Here is a 25,057-nt window from a genome sequence, read left to right as displayed (position 1 = left end):
AAGGCATTAAAGTTGAGGTTAAAGAGGAAGAAGAAGAGACGTTGGTGAGTGGAGATCAGCAGTCTATGGAGGAGGGTTGTCCTCTGTATTCCCAGAATTCTACATGGGAAGGTCACCACTATACAGAGAATGATCAGGTACTGTAGATTGGACTGGGAGAAAAACTCAGAAGAATGTCCTCTTGTAGAATTATTTTTATGTCATCTCTTATTTTTGGCAGCAGTGTTTCCAGATGTTATATTTTATCATCTCTGGAATTTAGAATGAAGAACAGAAAGACATGAAAGTTGAGCATAAAGAGGAAGAAGAAGAGAGGTTGGTGAGTGGAGATCGGCAGTCTATGGAGGAGGGGGAGATGATTATGGGAAGTAAACCGGAAAAATTCTCTGTACATATGGACACAAGTAAGTCATAAACACTAAATGCAGAAAGTTCACATTCTACTTATCTAAGCATAAAGCACGTAGACTGAAACAGGGATTGAGATATACCATATGTCCACTGAGTAAAAAAAATCCAAAGTGGCAGTTGATCCAGAGGAGGACAGAAAAGCCACATAAAGTGTTTCCATAATTCATTAGGTTAAAAGAGTTCCTTCTTTGTTCCAAAAGGCAGATAATTCCCCAGATCAACATTCTACAATGATTCTTACAAACTATAGAAGCTCTTCCAGTCTGCTAGAACAAGTTCCTGTGGAAGACTATGAAAGGTCCATCTCCATTCCTCAATATGACGTCATGTTCCCAACAGATGAGATGGAGATACTGTAAACCATATGAAAGGTCCATCTTCATTCCTCAATATAACGTCATGTTCCCAACAAATGAGGAGGAGATACTGTACACCATATGAAAGGTCCATCTCCATTTCTCAATATAATGTCATGTTCCCAACAAATGAGGAGGAGATACTGTACACCGTGTAAAGGCTTTATCTACAATTCCTTATCTTTATTCAACTGATGTATCAGTAGAACTTGAGGGCTGCATGTGACCCTGTTGTACTTATTGTGAGGCTCTCAAACATGGGCTGCCGTAGTTGGAGTTTTCCTTACCTAGATGATTACTCCAGCAATCGAACTGGCATTTGTTGGTTAAATGGTTTAATTTGTTTTTTTTTTTCATATCTTTTCACCCTTGTAGTTTGTTTTCTCTCTCTGACCATCTTGCCCAGTGTATACATATGACTTCTGAATACAAGATGTATGAGAACAGATATGACTTATATTAAATATTGCTTTCCAGCAGATGGACGGTGTTTCTGGAATATAAATACATCGGAGGGACATCTTATCTTATCTCCAGATTGTAAAGCAGAAGATACTGACATTCCACAATATTCTCCAAAAGTGAACACTTACTGGTTGACAAGATCCACAGATCCTTCTAATCCTGAGGAACCTTCTGATAAATCCCATACTATGACTTCAGATGTCCATCTAAGATCAATGGGTCCTTCTAATCCTGAGGAACCTTCTGAGAAATCCCATACTATGACTTCAGATGTCCTTCCAAGTTCTCACAGATTACCAGATCCATCCATTCCCCAGATATCTTCTTCAAGCCATAAGAGGGTTCACACAGGAGAGCGTTCACTGTCATGTCCTGGATTTTGTCATGAGTGCGGGAAATCTTTTACTACAAACAAAAACCTTCTTAGGCACCAGAGAATTCACACTGGTGAGCGTCCCTATCCATGTTTAGAGTGCAGGAAATGTTTCACTCAGAAACAACAACTTATTGTACACCAGAGAATTCACACAGGTGAGCGTCCCTATCCATGTTCAGAGTGCGAGAAAAGTTTCATTCGGAAAGCAGTCCTGGTTTCCCATCAAAGAATTCACACTGGTGAGCGTCCTTTCTCTTGTTCAGAGTGCGGGAAAGGTTTCCTTAAAAAAGAAACCCTTATTATACACCAGAGAAATCACACAGGGGAGCGTCCTTATTTATGTTCAGAGTGCGGGAAATGTTTCATTGAAAAGAAACGCCTTCTTAGACATCAGGTAAATCACACAGGTGAGCGTCCTTTTTCATGTTCAAAGTGTGGGAAAAATTTTACTTGTAAAGGAGAACTTGTTGTACACCTGAAAATTCACACGGGTGAGCGTCCTTTCTCTTGCTCAGAGTGCGGGAAACATTTCCTTAAAAAAGGAAATCTTACGGAACATCAGAGAATTCACACGGGTGAGCGTCCTTATTCATGTTCAGAGTGCGGGAAATCTTTCGCTCAGGAAGGAGCACTTGTTACACATCAGAAAATTCACACAGGTGTGCGTCCTTATCCATGTTCAGAGTGTGGGAAATCCTACATTCATAAAAGAGATCTTGTTGAACATCAGAAAATTCACACAGGTGAGCGTCCTTATTCATGTTCAGAGTGCGGGAAATCCTTCATTCATAAAAGAGACCTTGTTGAACATCAGAAAATTCACACAGGTGAGCGTCCTTATCCATGTTCAGAGTGCGGGAAATCCTACATTCATAAAAGAGACCTTGTTGAACATCAGAAAATTCACACAGGTGAGCGTCCTTATCCATGTTCAGAGTGCGGGAAATCCTTCATTCATAAAAGAGACCTTGTTGAACATCAGAAAATTCACACAGGTGAGCGTCCTTATCCATGTTCAGAGTGTGGGAAATCCTTCATTCATAAAAGATACCTTGTTGAACATCAGAAAATTCACACAGGTGAGCGTCCTTATCCATGTTCAGAGTGCGGGAAATCCTACATTCATAAAAAAGACCTTGTTAAACATCAGAAAATTCACACGGGTGAGCGTCCTAATTCATGTTCAGAGTGTGGGAAATGTTTTAATGCGAAAGAACACCTTGTGCAACACCAGAGACTTCACACAGGTCCGGATCTTTCGCTCAGGAAGGAGCAGTTGTTGAACATCAGAGAAGTCACACAGGTGAACGCCCTTATGCATGTCCAGAGTGCGGGAAATCTTTCTCTTATACAGGAAGCCTTGTTAAACACCGGAGAAATCACACTGGTGAGCGTCCCTATTCATGTTCAGAGTGCGGGAAATGTTTTAGTGTGAAAGGACACCTTGTGCAACACCAGAGAATTCACACGGATGAGCGTCCTTCTTCATGTTCAGAGTGTGGAAAATTCTTCAATCATAAAGGAAACCTTCTGAAACACCAGAGAAGACACACCGCAGAGCGGCCTCGTTGCATTCAGAGTGCGGGAAATGGTATACAAATCAAAAAAATCGAAGACATCAGAGAGAACCCACCTGCTGATTCTTATGACAAATGGACGATGACTTTTTCAGGTGGAACTGTTGAGTCCATAGAACATCTGGAGGACAAGAAAATAGTTTTTCAAAGGGGCACATCCCGGCAAAAGTGATATTTCATTTCTAGGTGGAGTTTGATGGAGCGAGTCTTCCCTTGTCTTCTTCTATTTCTTGGAGACTCTGATGATGGGACATACCAAGAGAACAAATGTTACCCTATGAGCCTCAGATTCTCCTAGGGAGGGGGTCAGATAGTCCCAAGTGGTGTACAAAGCACATCACAGTACATTGGGGGTATAGTAAGAATGTTTTAGTTTTTAGGGGTGCGGTGTGATCGGTATAAACCCATAAGGAATAAATTATAGGAACACGGATCTTATATGAAATAGTACTGAGCTAGTCCAATATTTACACCGACAGCACCATGAAAATTGCCCATTGGTGGTCAGTTGGAGAAAAGCACAAATACACTATATTACCAAAAGTATTGGGACACCTGCCTTCACTTCCTGTCTTCCATAGAGCCTTCCTCTCTTGGTATAAGTGAACACTGATCACCACCTTGTGGAGCTCAGAAGAACTACAGCCCCAAGAAACTTGTTTATAGACTAGATACGTCCTAACTCTAGAGCCATTTCTCCAACTGTCCATCCAGAGCCTCTGGTTTATAGACTAGATACATCCTAAATATAGAATCATTTATCCAACTGTCCATCCAGAGCCTCTGGTTTATAGACCAGAAACATCCTAAATAATAAACCATTTATCCAACTGTCCATCAAAAGCCTCTTGTTTATAGACCTGATACATCCTAAGTACAGAACCCTTTATCCAACTGTCTATCCAGAGCCTCTGGTTTATAGATTTATAGACCAGATACATCCTAAATATAGAACAATTTATCCAACTGCTCATCCAGAGCCTCTGGTTTATAGACCAGATACATCCTAAATACAGACATCCCAAGCCTCGCCGGCTGGCAGCTCCGCTCCTTCTCTCTGTGTGGCTGAACGATGTGCTGGGAGGGAGGCAGGCAGAAGCAGACAGCCGGGAGAGGACTCGAGCCTGCTATACAGTGGTGTGGGGAGCAGCTCTCTGGTGCCTGGCATCTATCTCCCTTTAGACCTCCGGCCAGCAGTTCACACTTTACAGGGGAGGGGGAGGGGAGGGCGTCTGGCCTGGACAGGCAACGGCTTTAGTACAGTGAGTTGGTCGACCACTATAGCAAGCTTTACAGAGCTCCCAATCGGTAGTGCAGCAGTGCAGAGTTTTGTGTGTGTGTGTGTGTGTGTGGGGGGGGGGGGGTTTGCAGTGATGTGCAGCAGAGTACATGTGCTGGGGGTTGCAAAGGGGTGCTGAGGGTATGGAGACTGAAGGATACAGAGAATTCTTGGGGTGCAGAGGTGTGCTGGGGGTGCATATGCAGGCTGGAACGGGGTGTAAAGGCCTCCTAAATATATATACAGTGTAGTCAGTGTAGACTATATATACAGTGCAGGCAGTGTATTTATATATATATATATATATATATATATATACACACAGTGCAGTCAGTGTACAGTATATAGTAACGTGCATTGAAGTGTTTAAGGGGAACCCTATGACAGAATTAAGAAAAAAAACAACATGGGCCCCCCCAAAATCCATACCAGTCCCTTTGGGGGCATTGATACATGTTCCATGGGGGAGTACCCGGGTCCCCATACACTTTTTATGGCAATAACTGGCATACAAGCCTTTAAAATGAGCACTTTTGATTTTTCATGTTCGTGTCCCATAGACTTTAATAGCGTTCGCATGTTCGCTCAAACTTTTTGCCTGTTCGCATGTTCTGGTGCAAACTGAACTGGGGGTGTTCGGCCCATCCCTAATCCAGAACCTCTGGTTTATAGACCAGACACATCCAAAATATAGAACCATTTATCCAACTGTACATCCGGAGCCTCTGGTTTGTAGACCAGACATCCAAAATATAGAACCATTTATCCAACAGTACATCCGCAGCCTCTGGTTTATAGACCGGATACATCCAAAATATAGAACCATTTATCCAACTGTCCATCCATAGCCTCTGGTTTGTAGACCAGATACATCCTAAATATAGAGCCATTTATCTAATTTTTATTTCAGAGCCGCTGGTTTTAGGCCAGATTCATCCTAAATATAGAGCCATTTATCCATGTTTTACTCCAGAGCCTCTGGTTTATAGACCAGATACATCCTAAATATAGAGCCATTTATCCAACTGTTTATCCAGAGCCTTTGGTTTTTAGACCAGCTACATCCTTAACCACCTACGGACCAGCCGCCGTCGTCGTTATACGTAGGTAGTTGATAGCTGCCATAGCCCTGATATATTCTAAAACAGCGGACGGTCCACTTTCAGATAAAAGTGGTCTCCGCAGCGTATTCACTGCCAGATCACTTTTATAGGGGGTGGGAGAGGGGTTATCCTGCCGTGCTCCGGTAGTCTCCGCCGCTTACCGGAGCCGTCAGTAGCGGCGTAGACTATCGCGTTCTTTCTCCTCACAGGCCTGAAACTGAGTTAGGGAAAGATGGCCCCACTTAGCTCCACAACATTGGATGGCGGAAGCGACGTCTAACATCACTTCTGCCCCATGGTCCTAAATGTCAATTTTTTTTAAAAGACATGTATTTATTTATTTTTTATTGCATTTAAGTATAAGATCTGTGAGATCTTAGGTCTTTTTGACCCCAGATCTCACATTTAAGAGGTCCTGTCATGCCTTTTTTTCTCATACAAGGGATGTTTACATTCCTTGTAATAGGAATAAAAGTGACCCAATTTTTTTTTAAAAGGACAGTGCAAAAATTAAATAAATAATAATCCATTTTCTTTAAATCGCCCCGTCCCGCCGAGCTTGCACGCAGAAGCGAATGCATATGAAAACGGTGTTCAAACCACATATGTGAGGTATTGCCACATTTGTTAGAGCTAGAGCAATAATTCTAGCACTAGACCTCCTCTATATCTCCAAACTGGTAACCTGCAGACATTTTTAAATGTTGCCTATAGAGATTTTTAAGGGTCAAAGTTTGTCACTATTCCAAATGATTGTCACAATTTTCAAGCAACACAATATAAAAAAATTGGGTTAATTTTACTGTTGTCTTGTTTTTTAACTCAAAAAGTGTATTTTTTCCAAATAAATTGCGCTTGTAAGACCGCTGCGCAAATACGGTGTGACATAAAGTATTGCAACGACTGTTACTTTATTCTCTAGAGTGTCTGAAAAAATATATATAATGTTTGGAGGTTCTAAGTAATTTCTAGCAAAAAAAAAAAAAAATTTAACTTGTAAACACCAAGTTTGAAAAATAGGCCTGGTCCTTAAGTGGTTACTATAGAGCCATTTATCCAACTGACCATCCAAAGACTCTGGTTTATAGACCGGATACAACCTAAATATAGAACCGTGTATCCAACTGTACATCCAGAGCTTCTGGTTTATAGTCCAGCTACATCTTAAATATAGAGCCATTTCTCCAAAAGTACATAGACAGGATACAGCATAAGCATAGAGACAAATTTTACTAAAGGGCCTCTGGTTTATATGCCAGATACATCCTAAATATAGAACCATTTTTAACTCCAGAGCCACTGGTTTTAGGCCAGATTCCTGATAAATATAGAGCCATTTATCTAAGTTTTACTCCAGAGTCTCTGGTTTATAGACCAGATACATCTTAAATATAGAGCCATTTATCCAACTGTACATCCAGAGCCTCTAGTTTATAGATCAGATACATACTAAATATATGTAGCACCCTCTACCTGAAGGTAGGTGCTAGACTAAGATTTTTCTATAGCTCAGGGTCTGAGTGCAGTAAATTTAGCCAGGCCTGTGCTTTAGGCTGGGCCTGGTTGTTTTGATTTGGGACTGGAAGTGTTTGGTGTAGTGGGAGGTGTGGCCACCTGTGCTCTGACTCAGAAGTGCCTCCTCTGCTGTCAGACAGATTGTTCTGGAAGAGAGGTTGGACCTGAGATTTGAGTGGCAGGCAACTCATGTGAGGAGCTCTGACCTATTACCCTTTGGTATTGGCAGGGGGCAGGTCTCCCATATAAGCCGAGGTCACATGCTGCCAGGGAGGAGTTCTGAAAAGCAGGAAAAGACAGAATGGAGTATGGAGTTGCTGTTCCGGGCATCCCCACGCGGGGATGTGCTGAGCGCGAAGTTGGGACAGAGGAACCGCTAGGAGGGAGTCCTAGGTAAAGATCTTCAGTTCTGAAGTGGTGTCAAGTTGCTGTGATCAGGGAACACGGGACTTGTAAGCTGGAGAAGATCGGTTCGGATGAAGTAGCAGCAAAGCGGAGGAGAGTAGATCAGTGTTCTGTGACCGGGGACACAGAACTATCCATTTGGAGAAAGGTCAGTGTGAGAGAAACAGTAGAAGAGAAGGTATCAAGAGTAGTGCAGAATGCTGTGGCCAGGGAACACAGCATTGACAGTAAAGGGTTGGCTAGGAACAGTAGTCCACCTATTACCATGTGTCAGGTCATTGGGAGGAGGTACCGTGTATCTCTGGTCTAGTTAAGCGCATTGGTAATACCTTCCAAAAGACTGTGTGGCTGTCTGATTAATTGAGCCATTGGGGAGAGGCTGTGTAGGCCTCTGGCTCCTTGATTCACGGGGCAATACCATTATGGTCTGCAAGGAGGAATTATTCAGAGTGATTCTTTCTTGTCCCAATGGAAGTGAAGAATTAGTATTTCAGTAGTTTTGCAATAAGGATTTGTACAACAAAAGAAGGAGCAACAGTCTGCAGAGAAGTTATTCAAAGGAAGGAGACTGGGGGTGCAAGGTGTGCATCTAATTGTGCAAGGCCAAGGCCACTGAATAATGTCTTACAATGTGCTAAATGCTATGGGCATCTCGTATCGTCCTTTACCCTACCCAAGTTGTATCCTGCAAAAAACGTAGCAAAACTGCGCAAATGACTGTTCATTGTCTTAACTGATAGATGGGGGTCTGGCAGCAGGGCGATTGGTAGTACATTTCTCTAAATGTACATCCAGCGCATCTGGTTTAAAGAGAGGATACATACTAAATATAGAGCCATTTATCCAACTTTCCATCCAGAGTCTCTGATTTATAGAAAACACATACATCCTAAATATAAAGCCAATTATCCAGCTGTACATCCAGAGCCCTTGGTTTATATACTGGAAACATTCTAAATATAGAACCATTTATCTAACTGCACATCCAGAGCCTCTGGTTTGTAGACTGGAGACATCCTAAATATAGAACAATTTTTGCAGGTTTTACTCCAGAACCTCCGGTGTATAGACCAGACACATAATAAATATAGAGCCAATTATCCAAATGTACATTCAGAGCCTCTGGTTAATAGACCAGATACAGCCTAAATATAGAGCCATTTATCCAACTGTTCATCCAGAGCCTCTGGTTTTTAGACCAGATACATCCTAAATATAGAGCCAGTAATCTAGGTTTAACTCCAGAGCCTCTGGTTTCTAGACCAGATACATCCTAAATATAGACTTTGTATGTGATCCCCGCGCTACCAGGTAATATATAGGTGACTAACTAGTAGAATGAAAATGCTGCAAAATCTAAAGTGTTCACAATGCACATAAACAAATAGATAAATAAAGTGATATTGCACAATTTCTCAAGTGTGACTAAATGAATAAACTCAAATAAATGGTGATAAAATAACAATAGGTAATGATAAATGAACAATGAGTCAAGTCCTAAAGTCCAAGTATTGATAGATACATACAATTCAAAAATGATGTGTTGAACTTCCACCAAAATCAAATTTCCTATGCCTTCAAACAACTGCTAAGTGCTCCCAGAACTCTCACCTCAATACGGTTCATCCAGAGCCTCTGATTTATAGACTGGATAAATCCTAAATATAAAGCCATTTATCCAACTGTTAATCCAGAGCCTCTGGTTTTTAGACATGATATATCCTAATTATATCTCCTGATTTTTGTGAGGTGTCAGGAGGTCACTGTCTATTTCATAATGGAGGAGTGGGAGTATGTAGAAGGACACAAGGATCTCTACAAGGACGTCATGATGGAGAATCAGCCGCCACTCACATTACTGGGTAAGAGGAGACTTTAGAGTAAAGGATCGAGCAGTAAGGAGGCTCCATCTAGATTCACCATTATCTGATAAACACATAGAAACAATGTATTCAATCAATGTGTGTGTTTCCTACAGATGGATCCAGTAATGGGAACCCATCAGAGAGATGTCCCCATCCTCTGTATTCCGATGATTCCACATAAGAAGATCACACCATCCCACAGCATGATCCCCCGTAGGGGGGACTAAGCATGTAGACATAAAAATATATTTTCGGTATGGGGTAACATTCCTATATGTCATCTCTTGCCCCTTTTTACAAATGTGTTCTTTCATCTTTGGGATTTAGGGTGAAAAACTAAAAGCCATTAAAGTTTAGGCTTAAAGAGCAAAAAGAAGAGACGTTGGTGAGTAGAGATCAGCAATCTATGGAGGAGGGTTGTCCTCTGTATTCCCAGGATTCTACATGGGAAGATCACCACTATACAGAGAATGATCAGGTAGATGCGACCGGGGAAAAAAACAAAAAAATAATTCTATAAGAGGACATTTTTCTATGTCAACTCTAATTATTGGCAACAGTGTTTCCAGATGTTATATTTTATCATCTCTGGAATTTGGAATGAAGAACGGAAAGACATCAAAGTTGAGCATAAACAGGAAGAAGAGGAGAGGTTGGTTAGTGGAGATCAGCAGATTATGGAGGAGATCAGCAGATTATGCAGGAGGTGGAGATGATTATAGGAAGTAAACCAGAGGAATTCTCTCTACATATGTACACAAGTAAGTCATAAACACTAAACCGTGAAAAAAGAAAGGCTGTGCCCTTACCAGATGACTAGACTCCGCGTTATAGGAGCCTAGTAAAGCATGGATTGGTGTAATACATTTGAACCCTTCTTTGGATATAAACAGGATGATGGAAGTATCAACTAGGGATGAGCCCAAAACCCCCCTGTTCAGTTTGAACCAGAACATACCAAACAGGCAAAAGATTCAGAAGAACACATGAACACCGTTAAAGTCTATGGGACACGAACAGGAAAAATCAAAAGTGTTCATTTTAAAGGCTTATATGCAAGTTATTGTCATAAAAAGTGTTTGGGGACCCGGGTCCTGCCCCAGGGGACATGTATCAATGCAAAAAAATTTTTTAAAAACGTCTGTTTTTTCGGGAGCAGTGATTTTTTTTAATGCTTAAAGTGAAACAATAAAAATCAAATATTCCTTTAAATATTGTGCCTGGGGGGTGTCTATAGTATACCTGCAAAGTGGTGCATTTTTCCCGTGTTTAGAACAGTACCACATCAAAATTACATTTCTAAAGGAAAAATTGTAATTTAAAACTGATCGCAGCTGTAATGAATTGTTGGGTCTCGGCAATATAGATAAAACTCATTTAAAAAAAGAGCATGGGTTCCCCCCTAGTCCATTACCAGGCCCTTTGGGTCTGGTATTTATATTAAGAGGAACCCCAAACCAAAATTAATTTAAAAAATTGCGCAGGGGTCCCTCTAAAATACATACCAGGCCCTTCAGTTCTGATATGGAAATTAAGGGGAACCCTGTGCCAAATTAAAAAACATGGGGGGGGATGAGAGAGTGCTCCCCCCTGAACCGTACCAGGCCACCTGCCCTCAACATGGGGAGGGTGCTTTGGGGTCTGACCCCAAAGCACCTTGTCCTCATGTTAATGGGGACAAGGGCCTCATCCCCACAACCCTTTCCCGGTGGTTGTGGGGGTATTCAGGCAGAGGGCTTATCGGAATCTGGAAGCCCCCTTTAACAAGGGGACCCCCAGATCCTGGGCCTCCCCCCTGTGAATTGGTAATGGGGTACATTGTACCCCTACCAGTTCACAAAATAAGTGTCAAAAATTGGGCCCCTTACACAGCTTTAGACCTGGGCCCCCCGCCCCCCCTGAGCCTGACCACAAACATTCCTCAGAGCTTGCCTATGGGCCATCCTTTCGAATACGCACACCGGCCACCTCACCTGTACGCACCCAGCCCCCCCTCAATCCTGTATATATGTCAGCCCCTCACACCTGTATATTTGTCAGCCGCCCAAACCTGTATATTTGTCAGCCCCCCTCACAACTGTATATATGTCAGCCCCCCACACACACCTGTATATATGGCAGCCCCCCTCACACACACCTGTATATATGTCAGCCCCCCATACACACCTGTATATATGTCAGCGCCCCCCCACACACCTGTATATATGTCAGCGCCCCCGCTCCCCCACACACACACACCTGCATATATGTCAGCCACCCCCCTACACACACCTGTATATATGTCAGCGCCCCCCCCACACACACACCTGTATATATGTCAGCACCCCCCATACACCTGTATATATGTCAGCCCCCCCACACACACCAGTATACCCCCAGTAGACTTGGAAAGCTTAAGAGTGGTATTTGGTAATCTCAATGTGCCCATAGCAGAGAATAAAGTGGAAGGCCCGGAACAGTCTATCACCTTCTTGGGTGTTGAGCTGGACACATGCTCTATGCAGGCCAGCCTGTCTCTCGATAAGTTGGCGCAGATCAGATCGGTCATTCACACCTTTACCCTTACTCGAGGGTGCACCAAGAGGCAGCTTCAATCTCTGCTTGGCATGCTTAATTTGGCCATGATTATCATCCCTCAGGGGCGGTCCTTCATTTTTGTGCCTCTTGGTTTTTTTCTCGCAAGCGCAAGATCCCGACCAAATTCTTAGGCTGGACACAGCAGCAATAGCAGAATGGTCAATGTGGGATGAATTTCTCACAAACTGGAATGGTATATCAATGTTCACTCCATCAGTATCCTCTTCTTCACCTAGGGTAGTCATGGACACCGCAGCCTCTACAGGCTTCGCTAATGTAGCCAGGAGCTGGCTATTATGCTTGCAATTCAAAGACATTTTTGCTGTGTTAATAATGTGGGGTTGGCTCCCTCTAGTGCAGTGGTTCTCAACCTGGGGGTCAAATGACGATTTGCCATGGGTCACAAAATCCTGGGCTGTTCCTGAAGCCCGCACCGCTCTCCCAGCCTTTGTACAGCCGCCCAGCAGGGCTGTCCCTGGAGCCCACAGCCCCCCACTCAGCCTCTTTGCAGCAGCCCATTCAGTTCACAGCATGGGTGGGGGGGCAGAGGTCAGCGAATGTGAAGTGGGAGGGGCTGGAGGAGACCCTATCTCCTGATTTCGGCATAGGTGTCACTGCTGCGAGACACCTCAGAGCTGGAGACACAGTGAGTAACACTACCTGTGATTAGAGTTGCTATTAAAAGTCCCCACTACAGTTCTCAGATCAGCAGATGACCTTGATCAAGAGCACCTAAGTTGGCTGATCAGAACTCCCCCCAGCACTGCCACTGATACCACCCCCCCCACCAGCACTGCCACTCATCCCAACTCCCTGCCAGCACTGCCACTCATGTCATTCCCCCCACCAAGAAGTAAGAGAATGATTAAAAATAGAGAATACATGGAAGGGAGAGGAAAAGAGGGGGAAGAACAAATGAAAAAGGGGGAGAAAGAATAAGAGGAAGAACAAGAAAGATGGGTAGAGAGAGGGATGGGGAAAAAAAACAAGAAATTAGGATAGAGAGAGATAAAAGGGAAATAAAGAAGAACAATCCTAAAATGTACCATAGGGGGTTTTAATACTGTACAAGTGGAAGGGACTCAGGGAGTGCTAAATGTCCGTGGGTTAGGGGCGCAAATTACTTGTCTAGCCTTGGGTGCTGACAACCCACGCTACGATAATAATTTTACTGTTAGGGGTCCCCACAACTTGGGAAATTTTATCAAGGGGTCACAGCACTAGAGGGTTGAGAACCACTGCTCTAGTGTTTCCTGGACTCTATGTGTCATTTCCTTTTCTTGTGCCAAGATTTAGAGCAAAGCATCATGGGATGTGTAGTTCAGAATGCTGAAGTTTCCATGCCAGCAAGACTGATCTGAACTACAATTAACAGAATGCTGAGTAGACAGAACAGACTGCTGGGAAAGGATATAAGAGGGCTGGCGCAGCCTATATCTTCCTCTTGGGACGCCATTTGACTCTGCCAGCAGGAGGTCTGTGTGATAGTGAGCTGCTGTTGATTTACGGCCTACGCAGCACGGAGCCATTCAGCTATACCCAGAGGGACCTCTGTGGATAGCAGCGCTTCTTCCCTGCAGTGGACCAAAGGGTGTTCCAGGTTATCCAGTGACGCCTGCACTTCAGATCCAAGTAGGCCATAGCCTGATGCAGCGGGTGCCATTTCCCAGAGCCAGGATACAGAGAGAGTTCCTAATAGAGTCTTCTTCATCACCTATATGTTGCCAGCTGTATCTGAGTTCCAGTGGGGTGAGCGGGCATAGCCCATCTTGTTGTTGTAAGACACTGCTTTCAGACATCATTCATACAGTTCAGCTTGGTGGTACTTGTATTTCCACTGGAAGTCAGTTCTTATGCTATATCGAACACTGAAAGCAGACATCTATGCCTTGTTCACATTATTGATTCATGTAGCTGCACTGGATAACACCATTAGGATCATCTGAGAGGAAGTTATAATACAACAAGGATACCCTAAAGTTCTTCCAAATTTGCTATACCCTATTATCCAGGATTACCTTAGTTACAATACAACAAGGCTAGCTGAGGACATCTGGATTTCAAGATATACCCTTTTACCTTTTGTTATCCTTTTCCTCATCTGCTTTAATTTATTCGGACTTCATTTAAAGGGAGCCAGCCAATCTGAATATAATAGTCTGCATATTGGTTTCTTTATGTTGTGCAAGTTTAATAGCCTATGGGTTTAGGAGACAGAAGGGAGGAGAATGACATAGAAGATACAGTGCCAGCTCTCTACCCTCCTGCTGACCTGTTCACATAGGTGTCTGTGATTGGGTTAATATCTGTGTTCATTTATAGTTGAAGGAAATTCTGATCACTATGTTGCCTTTTTCATAAGTATAAAGTATTTGTAAGTGTGCATTTTTATTATCTTACAGTATTGAGATATACTTATTTCTGTGTTCTCACAAATACAGTAAACAAACTTGAACTGTTTCATTGATACTGTGTGAGTCTATCCTTATTAATACAGTTTGTAAGATGACTGAACCAAGGGTGTCAGAGGTAATGGAGGATTTGCAGAGTCGAGGTAATCAGTGGGGTACAGAGTCTATTAGCAGCCCTCATGGGGGTACCGCTACACTGCAATTTTTGCCCATCATTGGTTTGCAGGGCCATGGCCACCAGAAATTCTCCTGATCCCTGGGTTCAGTCAGTCATCCTTACTATTCGAACTCTACCCCATTGTGGCAGCACCTGGGCAGGACAAACAAGTGAAGTGATCTTTGCCACAAACAATCAGGCCACAGCTAATATCATAAACAAAGGCAGGTCCAAATCGCTAGCCATCATGTCCTTCCTGCGCAGGCTGATGCAATTATCCCTGCAGCATCAATTCAATGTGCATTGCATCTATATCCCGGGCAAGTACAACGTCTCGGCCGACGCACTGTCCCATTTTAACTATGCATTATTCATTTTGCAGGAACCTGGAGCCGACCCGACCACTTCGCTAATCCCAGCTTGGTCGCAGCGAACGCTGGGTTAAAGGAACACCTACACAATGCGACCCGCCTCATAAATCAGTCATTATCCCGCAACACACTGAAGGCCTAACACACCGCCTGGAACACCGACGACAGGTTTCTAGCCTCATACCCAGGCAGTCTCGGAAGACATCAAGCATGTCCTGGCCTTTATTTCATAATTCCACACGCAGCTGGCTCTATCACATATTGCCATCGTACTCTAATTAGCTGGCATCCAGCAATTTGTCTCTTTACAGGAACCTGCTAAGCCATCCCTGTTTGCAGCCTATGCAGTCAAATCCATCCTACGCGGTATCCAGAGGCAGCGGCCCGTAGACCAATAGCAATCGCTTACCCATTACTAGTGCCATCTTCAGGGACATGTCTACCATCCTTTCACGCTCCCGATTCGGGTTCTTGTCCAGCCTGGTCATCCCAGCAGCCATCTACTTGGCCTTTTACGGCTTCTTACAGCCGAGCGAGTTCACCGTCACTCACCCTCTGAGTGGTAGCCAGTTCACCAGACACATTAGGATCCTGTTGCTTAACCTAGACCTTGAAACCCGGCCACTATTCTGGACATTCCTTCCGGATCAGAGCAGCGTCAGCCGCATCACAACACGGGGTACCGGACCATGTCATCAAGAAGTTGGGCAGGTGAAAATCCGCTTGCTTTGCTGGATATATTCTCAACCCTCAAGTAGAGATGTCGCAAGCCTTCAGCAAGCTTGCTCAGTAGTACGTTACCAGCTCAATAAAATAATTACCTCCCTATCCATGTTGTTAGTCTTGTGGTTCACATAATTCCTGGTTGTATGGCTAGATATATAACATATGTATGCTTACATTTATGTTGGTTATTTTTTGGTTTGCCTCTTCATATTATTATAGCTAATATTATTCCTAATATCACCATTAATATTATCAGAATAACCCATTATAGGAACAGATATATTTATTATTTAAGTAGAGGGAATGAAATAAAAAAAACTATTTATTTCAGTCCTGCATATTCATTCAAATATATTTTATTTTTATTGTCATTATAACATTTCATTTGTCAAGTATCCACTCAGGAGTAAAATATGCAAAAAATTAAGAATGTACCAAAAAGAAGCTGTCAATTTATAAGAAAATATATATATAGGCTGCAGTTCTAAAAACTTCCACAAGGTGGTGATCTCACTTATTGTTTGGGGAACGCCAAGCAGCGAGATGATACCAAACAAAGAACACAATTGAAGTGCTACAGACAGGAAGTTCCGGGTCAGAGGTCATTCTGGAGAAGGAGGAGAGGAGACGTTAGAGCTGGCAGAGGTTATAAGATATTATTTTATATTTATACCCGGAAACCCCCTGTCATGTCCGTCCTCTTCCTCCATAATCACTGTGATGTCTGTTTATTGTACGTCTTCAACCTAAATATAGAACCATTTATCAAAATTGTCCATCCAGAGATTCTGGTTTATTAACCTGATATATCCTAATTAAGGATGAGCTCCGGCGTTGTGGCACACCCCATGTGCAGAGCCTGCTAGGAAGTCGGCACGGTGCTGCGCTAATCACAGGCAGGGAGACATTTTCCTGATGTGCGGCTGCAGAGATCGGGAAATGTCTCACTGCCTGTGATTAGCGCAGCGCCGTGCCCACTTCCTGGCGAGCTCTGCACGTGTGCGAACACGCCAGAGCTCATCCTTAATCCTAATTATAGCTCCTGATTTTTCTGAGGTGTCAGGATGTCGTGGTCTATTTCTTCATGGAGGAGTGGGAGTATTTAGAAGGACACAAGGATCTCTACAAGGACGTCATGATGGACAATCAGCCGCCCCTCACATCACCGGGTAAGAGGAGACTTTATTGTAAAGGAGAGAGCAGTACGGAGGGTCCACCTAGATCCCCCATCATCTGATAAACACATAGAAACAATGTATTCAGTCAGTGTGTGTGTTTCCTACAGATGGATCCAGTAATGGGAACCCACCAGAGAGATGTCCCCATCTTCTGTATTCCCGGGATTCCACACAAGAGGATCACACCATCCCCCAGCTTGATCAGGTAGGTACGATTGAGCATGTAGACTTAAAAATATATTTGCGGTATGGGGTAACATTCCTATATGTCATCTTTTGCTTCTTTTTACAAATGTATTCTTTCATTTTTGGGGTTTAGGGTGAAAAACTAAAAGGCATTAAAGTTGAGGTTAAAGAGGAAGAAGAAGAGACGTTGGTGAGTGGAGATCAGCAGTCTATGGAGGAGGGTTGTCCTCTGTATTCCCAGAATTCTACATGGGAAGGTCACTACTATACAGAGAATGATCAGGTACTATAGATGGGACTGGACGAAAAACTTAATAATTCTATAAGAGGACATTCTTCTATGTCATCTCTCATTATTGGCAGCAGTGTTTCCAGGTGTTATATTTTATCATTTCTGGAATTTAGAATGAAGAACGGAAAGACATCAAATCTGAGGATAAAGAGGAAGAAGAAGAGAGGTTGGTGAGTGGAGATCAGCAGTCTATGGAGGAGGGGGAGATGATTATGGAAGGTAAACAGGAGGAACCGACTCTACATATGGACACAAGTAAGTCATAAACACTACATGCAGAAAGTTCACATTCTACTTATCTAAGCATAAGACATGTAGTTACATGGATTGAAATATACCATATGTCCACTGAGAAAAAAAAATCCAAAGTGACAGTTGATCCAGAGGAGGACAGAAAAGCCACATAAAGTGTGTCCATAATTCATTAGGTTAAAAGAGTTCCTTCTTTGTTCCAAAAGGCAGATAATTCCCCAGATCAACATTCTACAATCATTCTTACAAATATTAGAAGCTCTTCCAGTCTGCTAGAACAAGTTTCTGTGGAAGACTATGAAAGGTCCATCTCCATTCCTCAATATAACGTCATGTTCCCAAAAAATGAGGAGGAGATACTGTACACCATATGAAAGGTCCATCTCCATTCCTCAATATAATGTCATGTTCCCAACAAATGAGGAGGAGATACGGTACACCATATGAAAGGTCCATCCCCATTCCTCTGTGACTCGACCGACCGAGGGGTGGTGACAGCTGTATTGTTTGCCGCCCCCCCCCCCCCAAAAAAAAGAAAAACACCGGCTGCCACTGGTAGTTGGAGTTTTCCTTACCTAGATGATTACTCCGGCAATCGAACTGGAATTTGTTGGTTAAATGGTTTAATTTTTTTTTTTCACATTTTCTTTTCACCCTTGTAGTATGTTTTCTCTCTCTGACCATCTTGCCCAGTGTATACATATGACTTCTGTATACAAGATGTATGAGAACAGATATGACTTATATTAAATATTGCTTTCCAGCAGATGGACGGTGTTTCTGGAATATAAATACATCAGAGGGACATCTTATTATATCTACAGATTGTAAGGCAGAAGATACGGACATTCCACAATATTCTCCGAAAGTGAACACTTACTGGTTGACAAGATCCACAGATCCTTCTAATCCTGAGGAACCTTCTGATAAATCCCATACTATGACTTCAGATGTCCATCCAAGATCAATGGGTCCTTCTAATCCTGAGGAACCTTCTGATGAACCCCATACTATGACTTCAGATGTCCATCTAAGATCAATGGGTCCTTCTAATCCTGAGGAACCTTCTGATGAACCCCATACTATGACTTCAGATGTCCATCCAAGTTCTCACAGTGCTGACAGATCACCAGATCCATCTAATCCCCAGATATCTTCTTTAAGCCATAAGAGGGTTCACACAGGAGAGCGTTCATTGTCATGTTCAGAGTGCGGGAAATCTTTCACTGAAAACAAAAACCTTCTTATGCACCAGAGAATTCACACCGGTGAGCTTCCCTATCCATGTTCAGAGTGCGGGAAATCTTTTACTGCAAACAAAAACCTTCTTATGCACCAGAAAATTCACAATGGTGAGCGTTCCTATCCATGTTCAGAGTGCGGAAAATCTTTCACTGCAAACAAAAACCTTCTTATGCACCAGAAAATTCACACTGGGGAGCGTCCCTATCCATGTTCAGAGTGCGGGAAATGTTTCACTCAGAAACAACAACTAATTGTACACCAGAGAATTCACACCTTTGAGCGTCCCTATCCATGTTCAGAGTGCGGGAAATGTTTCACTCAGAAACAACAACTAATTGTACACCAGAGAATTCACACCGGTGAGCGTCCCTATCCATGTTCAGAGTGTGAGAAAAGTTTCATTCGGAAAGAAGCCCTGGTTTCCCATCAAAGAGTTCACACCGGTGAGCGTCCTTTCTCTTGTTCAGAGTGCGGGAAATGTTTCCTTAAAAAAGAAACCCTTATTATACACCACAGAACTCACACAGGGGAGTGTCCTTATTTATGTTCAGAGTGTGGGAAATGTTTCATTGAAAAAAAAGACCTTCTTAGACATCAGATAATTCACACAGGTGAGCGTCCTTTTTCATGTTCAGAGTGTGGGAAAAGTTTTTCTCGTAAAGGAGAACTTGTTGCACACCTGAAAATTCACACGGGTGAGCGTCCTTTCTCTTGCTCAGAGTGCGGGAAACGTTTCCTTAAAAAAGGAAATCTTATTGAACACCAGAGAATTCACACCGGAGAGCGTCCTTTCTCTTGTTCGGAGTGCGGGAAAGGTTTCTTTAAAAAAGGAAAACTTATTGTACACCAGAGTACTCACACTGGTGAGCGTCCTTTCTCTGGTTCATAGTGCGGGAAAGGTTTCACTCAGGAAGGAGCACTTTCTGAACATCAGAGAATTTACACAGGTGAGCATCCATATCCATGTTCAGAGTGCGGGAAATCCTTCATTCATAAACTTGTTAAACAGCTGAGAATTCATACAGGTCAGGATCTGTCACTCAAGAAGGAGCACCTTTTGGATCAGAGAATTCACACTGGTGAGCGTCCCTATTCATGTACAGAGTGCGGGAAATGTTTCAGTATGAAAGGAAACCTTGTGCCACACCAGAGAGTTCACACGGGTGAGCATCCTTATTCATGTTCAGAGTGCAGGAAATTTTTTAGTCGTAGAGGAAACCTTTCCGAAACACCAGAGAAGACACTCCGCAGAGTGGCCCCATTGCATTCAGAGTGCGGGAAATGGTTTACAGATAAAAGAAAAATTGGAGACATCAGAGAGAACCCACCTGCTGATTCTTATGACAAATGGACGATGACTTTTCCAGGTGGAACTGTTGAGTCCATAGAACATCTGGAGGACAAGACATTGTTCCTCAAAGGGGTACATCCCGGGAAAAGTGATATTTCATTTCTAGGTGGAGTTTGATGGAGCGAGTCTTCCCTTGTCTTCTTCTATTTCTTGGAGACTCTGATGATGGGACATACCAAGAGAACAAATGTTACCCTACGAGCCTCAGATTCTCCTAGGGAGGGGGTCAGATAGTCCCAAGTGGTGTACAAAGCACATCACAGTACATTGGGGGTATAGTAAGAATGTTTTAGTTTTTAGGGGTGCGGTGTGATCGGTATAAACCCATAAGGAATAAATTATAGGAACACGGATCTCATATGAAATAGTACTGAGCTAGTCCAATATTTACACCGACAGCACCATGAAAATTGCCCATTGGTGGTCAGTTGGAGAAAAGCTCACATACCCTGTATTACCAAAAGTATTGGGACACCTGCCTTCACTTCCTGTCTTCCATAGAGACTTCCTGTCTTGGTATAGGTGAGATCACCACCTTGTGGAGCTCAGAAGAACTGCAGCCCGAGAAACATCTCAGACTGAGAACACGGCTCTGTGCTCTCATCTCCACTTCCACCAAGGGGGATAGAAATAAACCCTATGTTGAAAAAAGTTTTGGGACGCCTGCCTTTACAAGCACATGAACTTTAATGGCATCCCAGTCCTAGTCCGTAGGGTTCAATATTGAGTTGGCCCACCCTTTGCAGCTATAACAGCTTCAACTCTTCTGGGAAGGCCGTCCACAAGGTTTAGGAGTGTATCTATGGGAATGTTTGACCATTCTTCCAGAAGCACATTTGCGAGCTCAGGCACTGATGTTGGAATAGAAGGCCTGGCTTGCAGTCTCCACTCTAATTCATCCCAAAGGTGTTCTATTGGGTTAAGGTCTGGACTCAGGACTGCAGGCCAGTCAAGTTCCTCCACCCAAAACTCGCTCATCCATGTCTTTATGGACCTTGCTTTGTGCACTGGTCAAATTGTCCAAAATGTCTTGGCATGCTGACACCTTAAGAGTGGGTTCCCTTCACTGGAACTAAGGGGCCAAGCCCAACCCCTGAAAAACAACCCCACACCATAATCCCCTCTCCACCAAATGACTTGGATCAGTGCACAAATCAAGGTCCATAAAGAGATGGATGAGCGAGTTTGGGGTGGACAAACTTGACTGGCCTGCACCGAGTCTTGACCTCAACCCGATAGAACAGCTTTGGGATGAATTAGAGCAGAGACTGCGAGCCAGGCCTTCTCATCCAACATCAGTGCCTGACCTCACAAATGTGCTTCTGGAAGAATCGTCAAACATTCCCATAGACACACTCCTAAACCTTGTGGACAGCCTTCACAGAAGAGTTGAAGCTGTTAAAGATGCAAGCGGTGAGCCACCTCAATATTGAGTGAACAATGTGTGGTGGGGATGTAGACCCTGATCATAGAAGAATGTCTCTGCCAGGATGTGGTTATTATTGAGGGAACAATGTGTGGTGGGGACTTTTCAGCATTGCAGTGTAAAACTTCGAAAGAGACTGGATCTGATGATTTCTGAATATCCTCTCCTAGTATATTCATTCCTGGTGGTAGAATCCTTCGGCAGTGAAAGTGAAAGTTCCAGTTTGTAGTATAAATCTGAGCTGTGATCAGCTGGTTAGGGCTGAGGACTCAGATCTGGGCTCTACTCTATACACTGAGCACTTACCGGGCACAAGTGCGGAATCTCCGGTGAGAAGAGGAAGTTTCGATCCCTAATGATACAAATAGGGAGATTGGTTACTTTATTTCATGGATTTTCTAGCAAGAATAATTTAAAATATATTTAAAGAGTTACTATATTTACTTTATTATTTTGTGCATCAATTTTCAGTTTGTCTTTCATACTTTCGTGAAAAATATACATTTTAAAGCGCTGTCAGTGTGTTGCTGTTTTTCATTATATTTTTTCAACTTCAACTGTATTTTACTTGAAATATAATCAGCGTGCGATAATAAAGAAAATTAGTCCTTTGCAAATAAAAAATTATATTAGTCCTAAAATAAAAATATAGGAAGTAAAATGGAGTAGTTTCAGTTTCACATCCATACTGTTTTATTATATCCCCTGAACATGTATTAGCCACTTGAAGACCAGGCCTTTTCCTGGCACTTTTTGTGTTTAAATCAGTATTTTTTGCTAGAAAATTACCTATAACCCCCCAAAATTAAATATATATATATATATATATATATATTAGCAGAGACCCTAGAGAATAAAATGGCGATTGTTGCAATTTTTTATGTCACACAGTATTTGTGCAAAGGTTTTTGAAATGCATTTTTTTTGGGGAAAGAAATACATTTAAATTAATTAAAAAAAACACAATATATGAAGTTACACAGAGTAAATAGATACCTAACATGTCATGCTCTAAAATTGCGCACACTCGTGGAATGGCGACAAACTACGGTACTTAAAAATCTCCTTAAATTTTTTTTACAGGTTACCTGTTTAGAGCTACAGAGGAGGTCTGGTGCTAGAATTATTGCTCTCACTCTAGCAATCGTGGCGATATCTCACATGTGTGGTTTGAACACTGTTTACATATGTTGGCGCGACTTACGTATGCATTAACTTCGCGAGCTTGGAGGGACGGGGAGCTCTAAATTTTTTTTCTTTTTTCTTATTTCTTTTACTTTTTTTTTTTACATTGTCTCTTTAAAAAAAAGTGATCACTTTTATTTCTATTACAAGGAGTGTAAACATCCCTTGTAATAGAAATAAGCATGACAGGTCCTCTTTATTGCGAGATCTGGGGTCAAAAAGACCTCAGATCTCACATTTACACTGAGAAGCAAAAAAAAAATTTTACATTTACCAAAAAAAAAATTGTCCCTTTAAGGCCGTCACTCCGGTCCCCGAAGGGCATAGAGTCAAGTGGGGGGCCATCTTGCCCCCATTCGACTTCCTGCCCATCGCTCCAGGGTATCGGATCGTTTTGCATCACCGAAGCGTCATGGAAGCACCACTGAAGCATCATCAAAGCATCACTGAAGCATCATCGAAGCACCACCAAAGCATCATAAACACATCACATGTTGAAGCGGAAGGCGCTTTAATGTGTGTTGAAGCCAAAGCAAGTGTAAATGAGTCCTTAGGGAGAGTGACTAGCACAGGGAAAGGTTCCTGATGAGTAGGGTCAGTCCAAGGACTTCATTTGTGCACAGCACAATTTCCAGAAACCCAAAGTGGGGCTCTTCTTGGCAACATCTCAGTGTTATCCCAGCACACCGCAGACCACCACCCCTCCAGAGGAAGCCATCCTGGTAATACAGGCCCAAACCTAGTAAGATTGCCAAATTAGATTACCAACCACTATATTACTGCAATGAATGTTACTGGAACTGACTTAATCTCTTACTGCTAATTACCACCTCATCTGCTGTGTGTGTAATCTCTCCCTTTGGGCATAGGACCCATCCTTAAAAAGTAAACCATGTCTGTTTTACAAGCTTTTGTCAAGCAAGTCTATAGCATAAAACAAACAAAACATCATCCGAGTTACTAACAAGACCCAGTTCCTGTCTAAAAGGGTGCCCCCTCTGGGGTTCCCTAAAATAGGCACCACTTGTACCTTTTTAGTTTTCTGTTAGCAGTCAGTCTTTTCACCTAGCAGCAGACTAACACAGTAATGAGAATAAGTGAGACAGCCCTAAACCCTTGTTATATGCAACCAGATTATCATCATTGTCAACAAAGTTACCATTCTCCTCAAACACACCGATGACTTCTGGGGATTCCACCAATACCATATTGTTTTCCAACACAGTTTTTGCCAAGAAATGGTTTTTAATTCAAGGATAGGGTTTCTGCTAGATTTCCACATTGTCTCGGGTCTTCTGTCTCATGAGGGATATTTGCTATCTACAGTCTGGCTAGCCTCCTCTTGGTCTAAAAAAGCAGATATAGTATCGGTTCCACTATTGAACATAGAATACTTCCGCATTACAGATAATAAACGGTTTTGCCAAACCATCCCAAATCTATATTATCTGTGCTCCGATCACAGGTGCTCCGCATTGCCAACTCATCCGACGCCGGAGACACCTAAATATCTGGTGGATGAAAATGAAACACATTTTATGATATCACGTCTATAAACATCACAGTTACATTTCCACATTCTTTTTACTATGATCCTCTTGCTCTGCACTAAAAACAGGAACATTTCCTTCTCTGCAAATCATTAAACACGGGAACATGAAAGAGCAATGGACCAGGAGGCAGCGGGCAAAATTATGAAACGTAAGGTAGACTGCAGTATTTATATTCAACTCAAGGTGGTGATCTCACGTGGAACACACATTCAGGAAGTGATGTAACTACAGACAGGAAATGATGTAAGATACAGACAGGAAGTGATGTAAGGTACAGACAGGAAGTTACGTAATCTATGGAAGGAAGTATAAACAGGACGTTCCCAGTAAAAGCAGAATGGGGGGAAGTAGAGAGGAGACATTGCTGGAACTGGCAGCAGAGGAGGTAATAAGATATTAAATTGTATTTACACCCAGTAACCCCCCGTCATGTCCATCCTCTTCCTCCATAGTCACTGTCACATCTGTTATGGTTTATAGATAGGGTTGCCACCCCATCCCTTTAAAACAGAACACATATTAATTACACAGGTTCTGAGGCTGATTAAGGTGGTAATTAAACTCACTTGGTGCCTTATCTGCATTAAATTAGCCTCAGAACCTGTGTAATTCATATGTGTTTGGGTTTAAAGGGATGAGGTGGCAACCCTATTTATAAACCGAAATACGTCCTAAATATAGAGCCATTTATCCAACTGTCCATCCAGAGCCTCTGGTTTATAGACCAGATACATCTTAACTATAGAACCATTTATCCTACCGTCCATCCAGAGCCTCTGGTTTATAGACTAGATA

At 42.7% G+C, this 25,057-nt stretch overlaps 2 protein-coding genes across 2 annotated transcripts in view; both read left to right on the top strand.

Annotated features, from left to right (window-relative positions):
* Positions 1–25,057, top strand: part of LOC141106894 (uncharacterized) — a 96,585-nt gene that overhangs the window by 908 nt on the left and 70,620 nt on the right. Inside the window, 3 exon segments of the mRNA XM_073597823.1 lie at positions 17,092–17,241; positions 17,364–17,505; positions 18,267–20,209. Coding sequence (XP_073453924.1) covers positions 17,092–17,241; positions 17,364–17,505; positions 18,267–20,209 — 2,235 coding nt within the window.
* Positions 1,169–8,900, top strand: LOC141105084 (uncharacterized). The gene is given in 2 exon segments (XM_073594927.1): positions 1,169–2,858; positions 2,861–8,900. Coding segments are annotated over 2 exon segments (2,151 nt in total). The 5' UTR covers positions 1,169–1,204; the 3' UTR covers positions 3,358–8,900.

Source organism: Aquarana catesbeiana, linkage group LG08, assembly GCF_042186555.1.
Source record: "Aquarana catesbeiana isolate 2022-GZ linkage group LG08, ASM4218655v1, whole genome shotgun sequence".
Classification (NCBI taxonomy): domain Eukaryota; kingdom Metazoa; phylum Chordata; class Amphibia; order Anura; family Ranidae; genus Aquarana; species Aquarana catesbeiana.
Note: the sequence above shows the minus strand (reverse complement) of the source record. Positions and strands in the feature narration are given on the sequence as shown.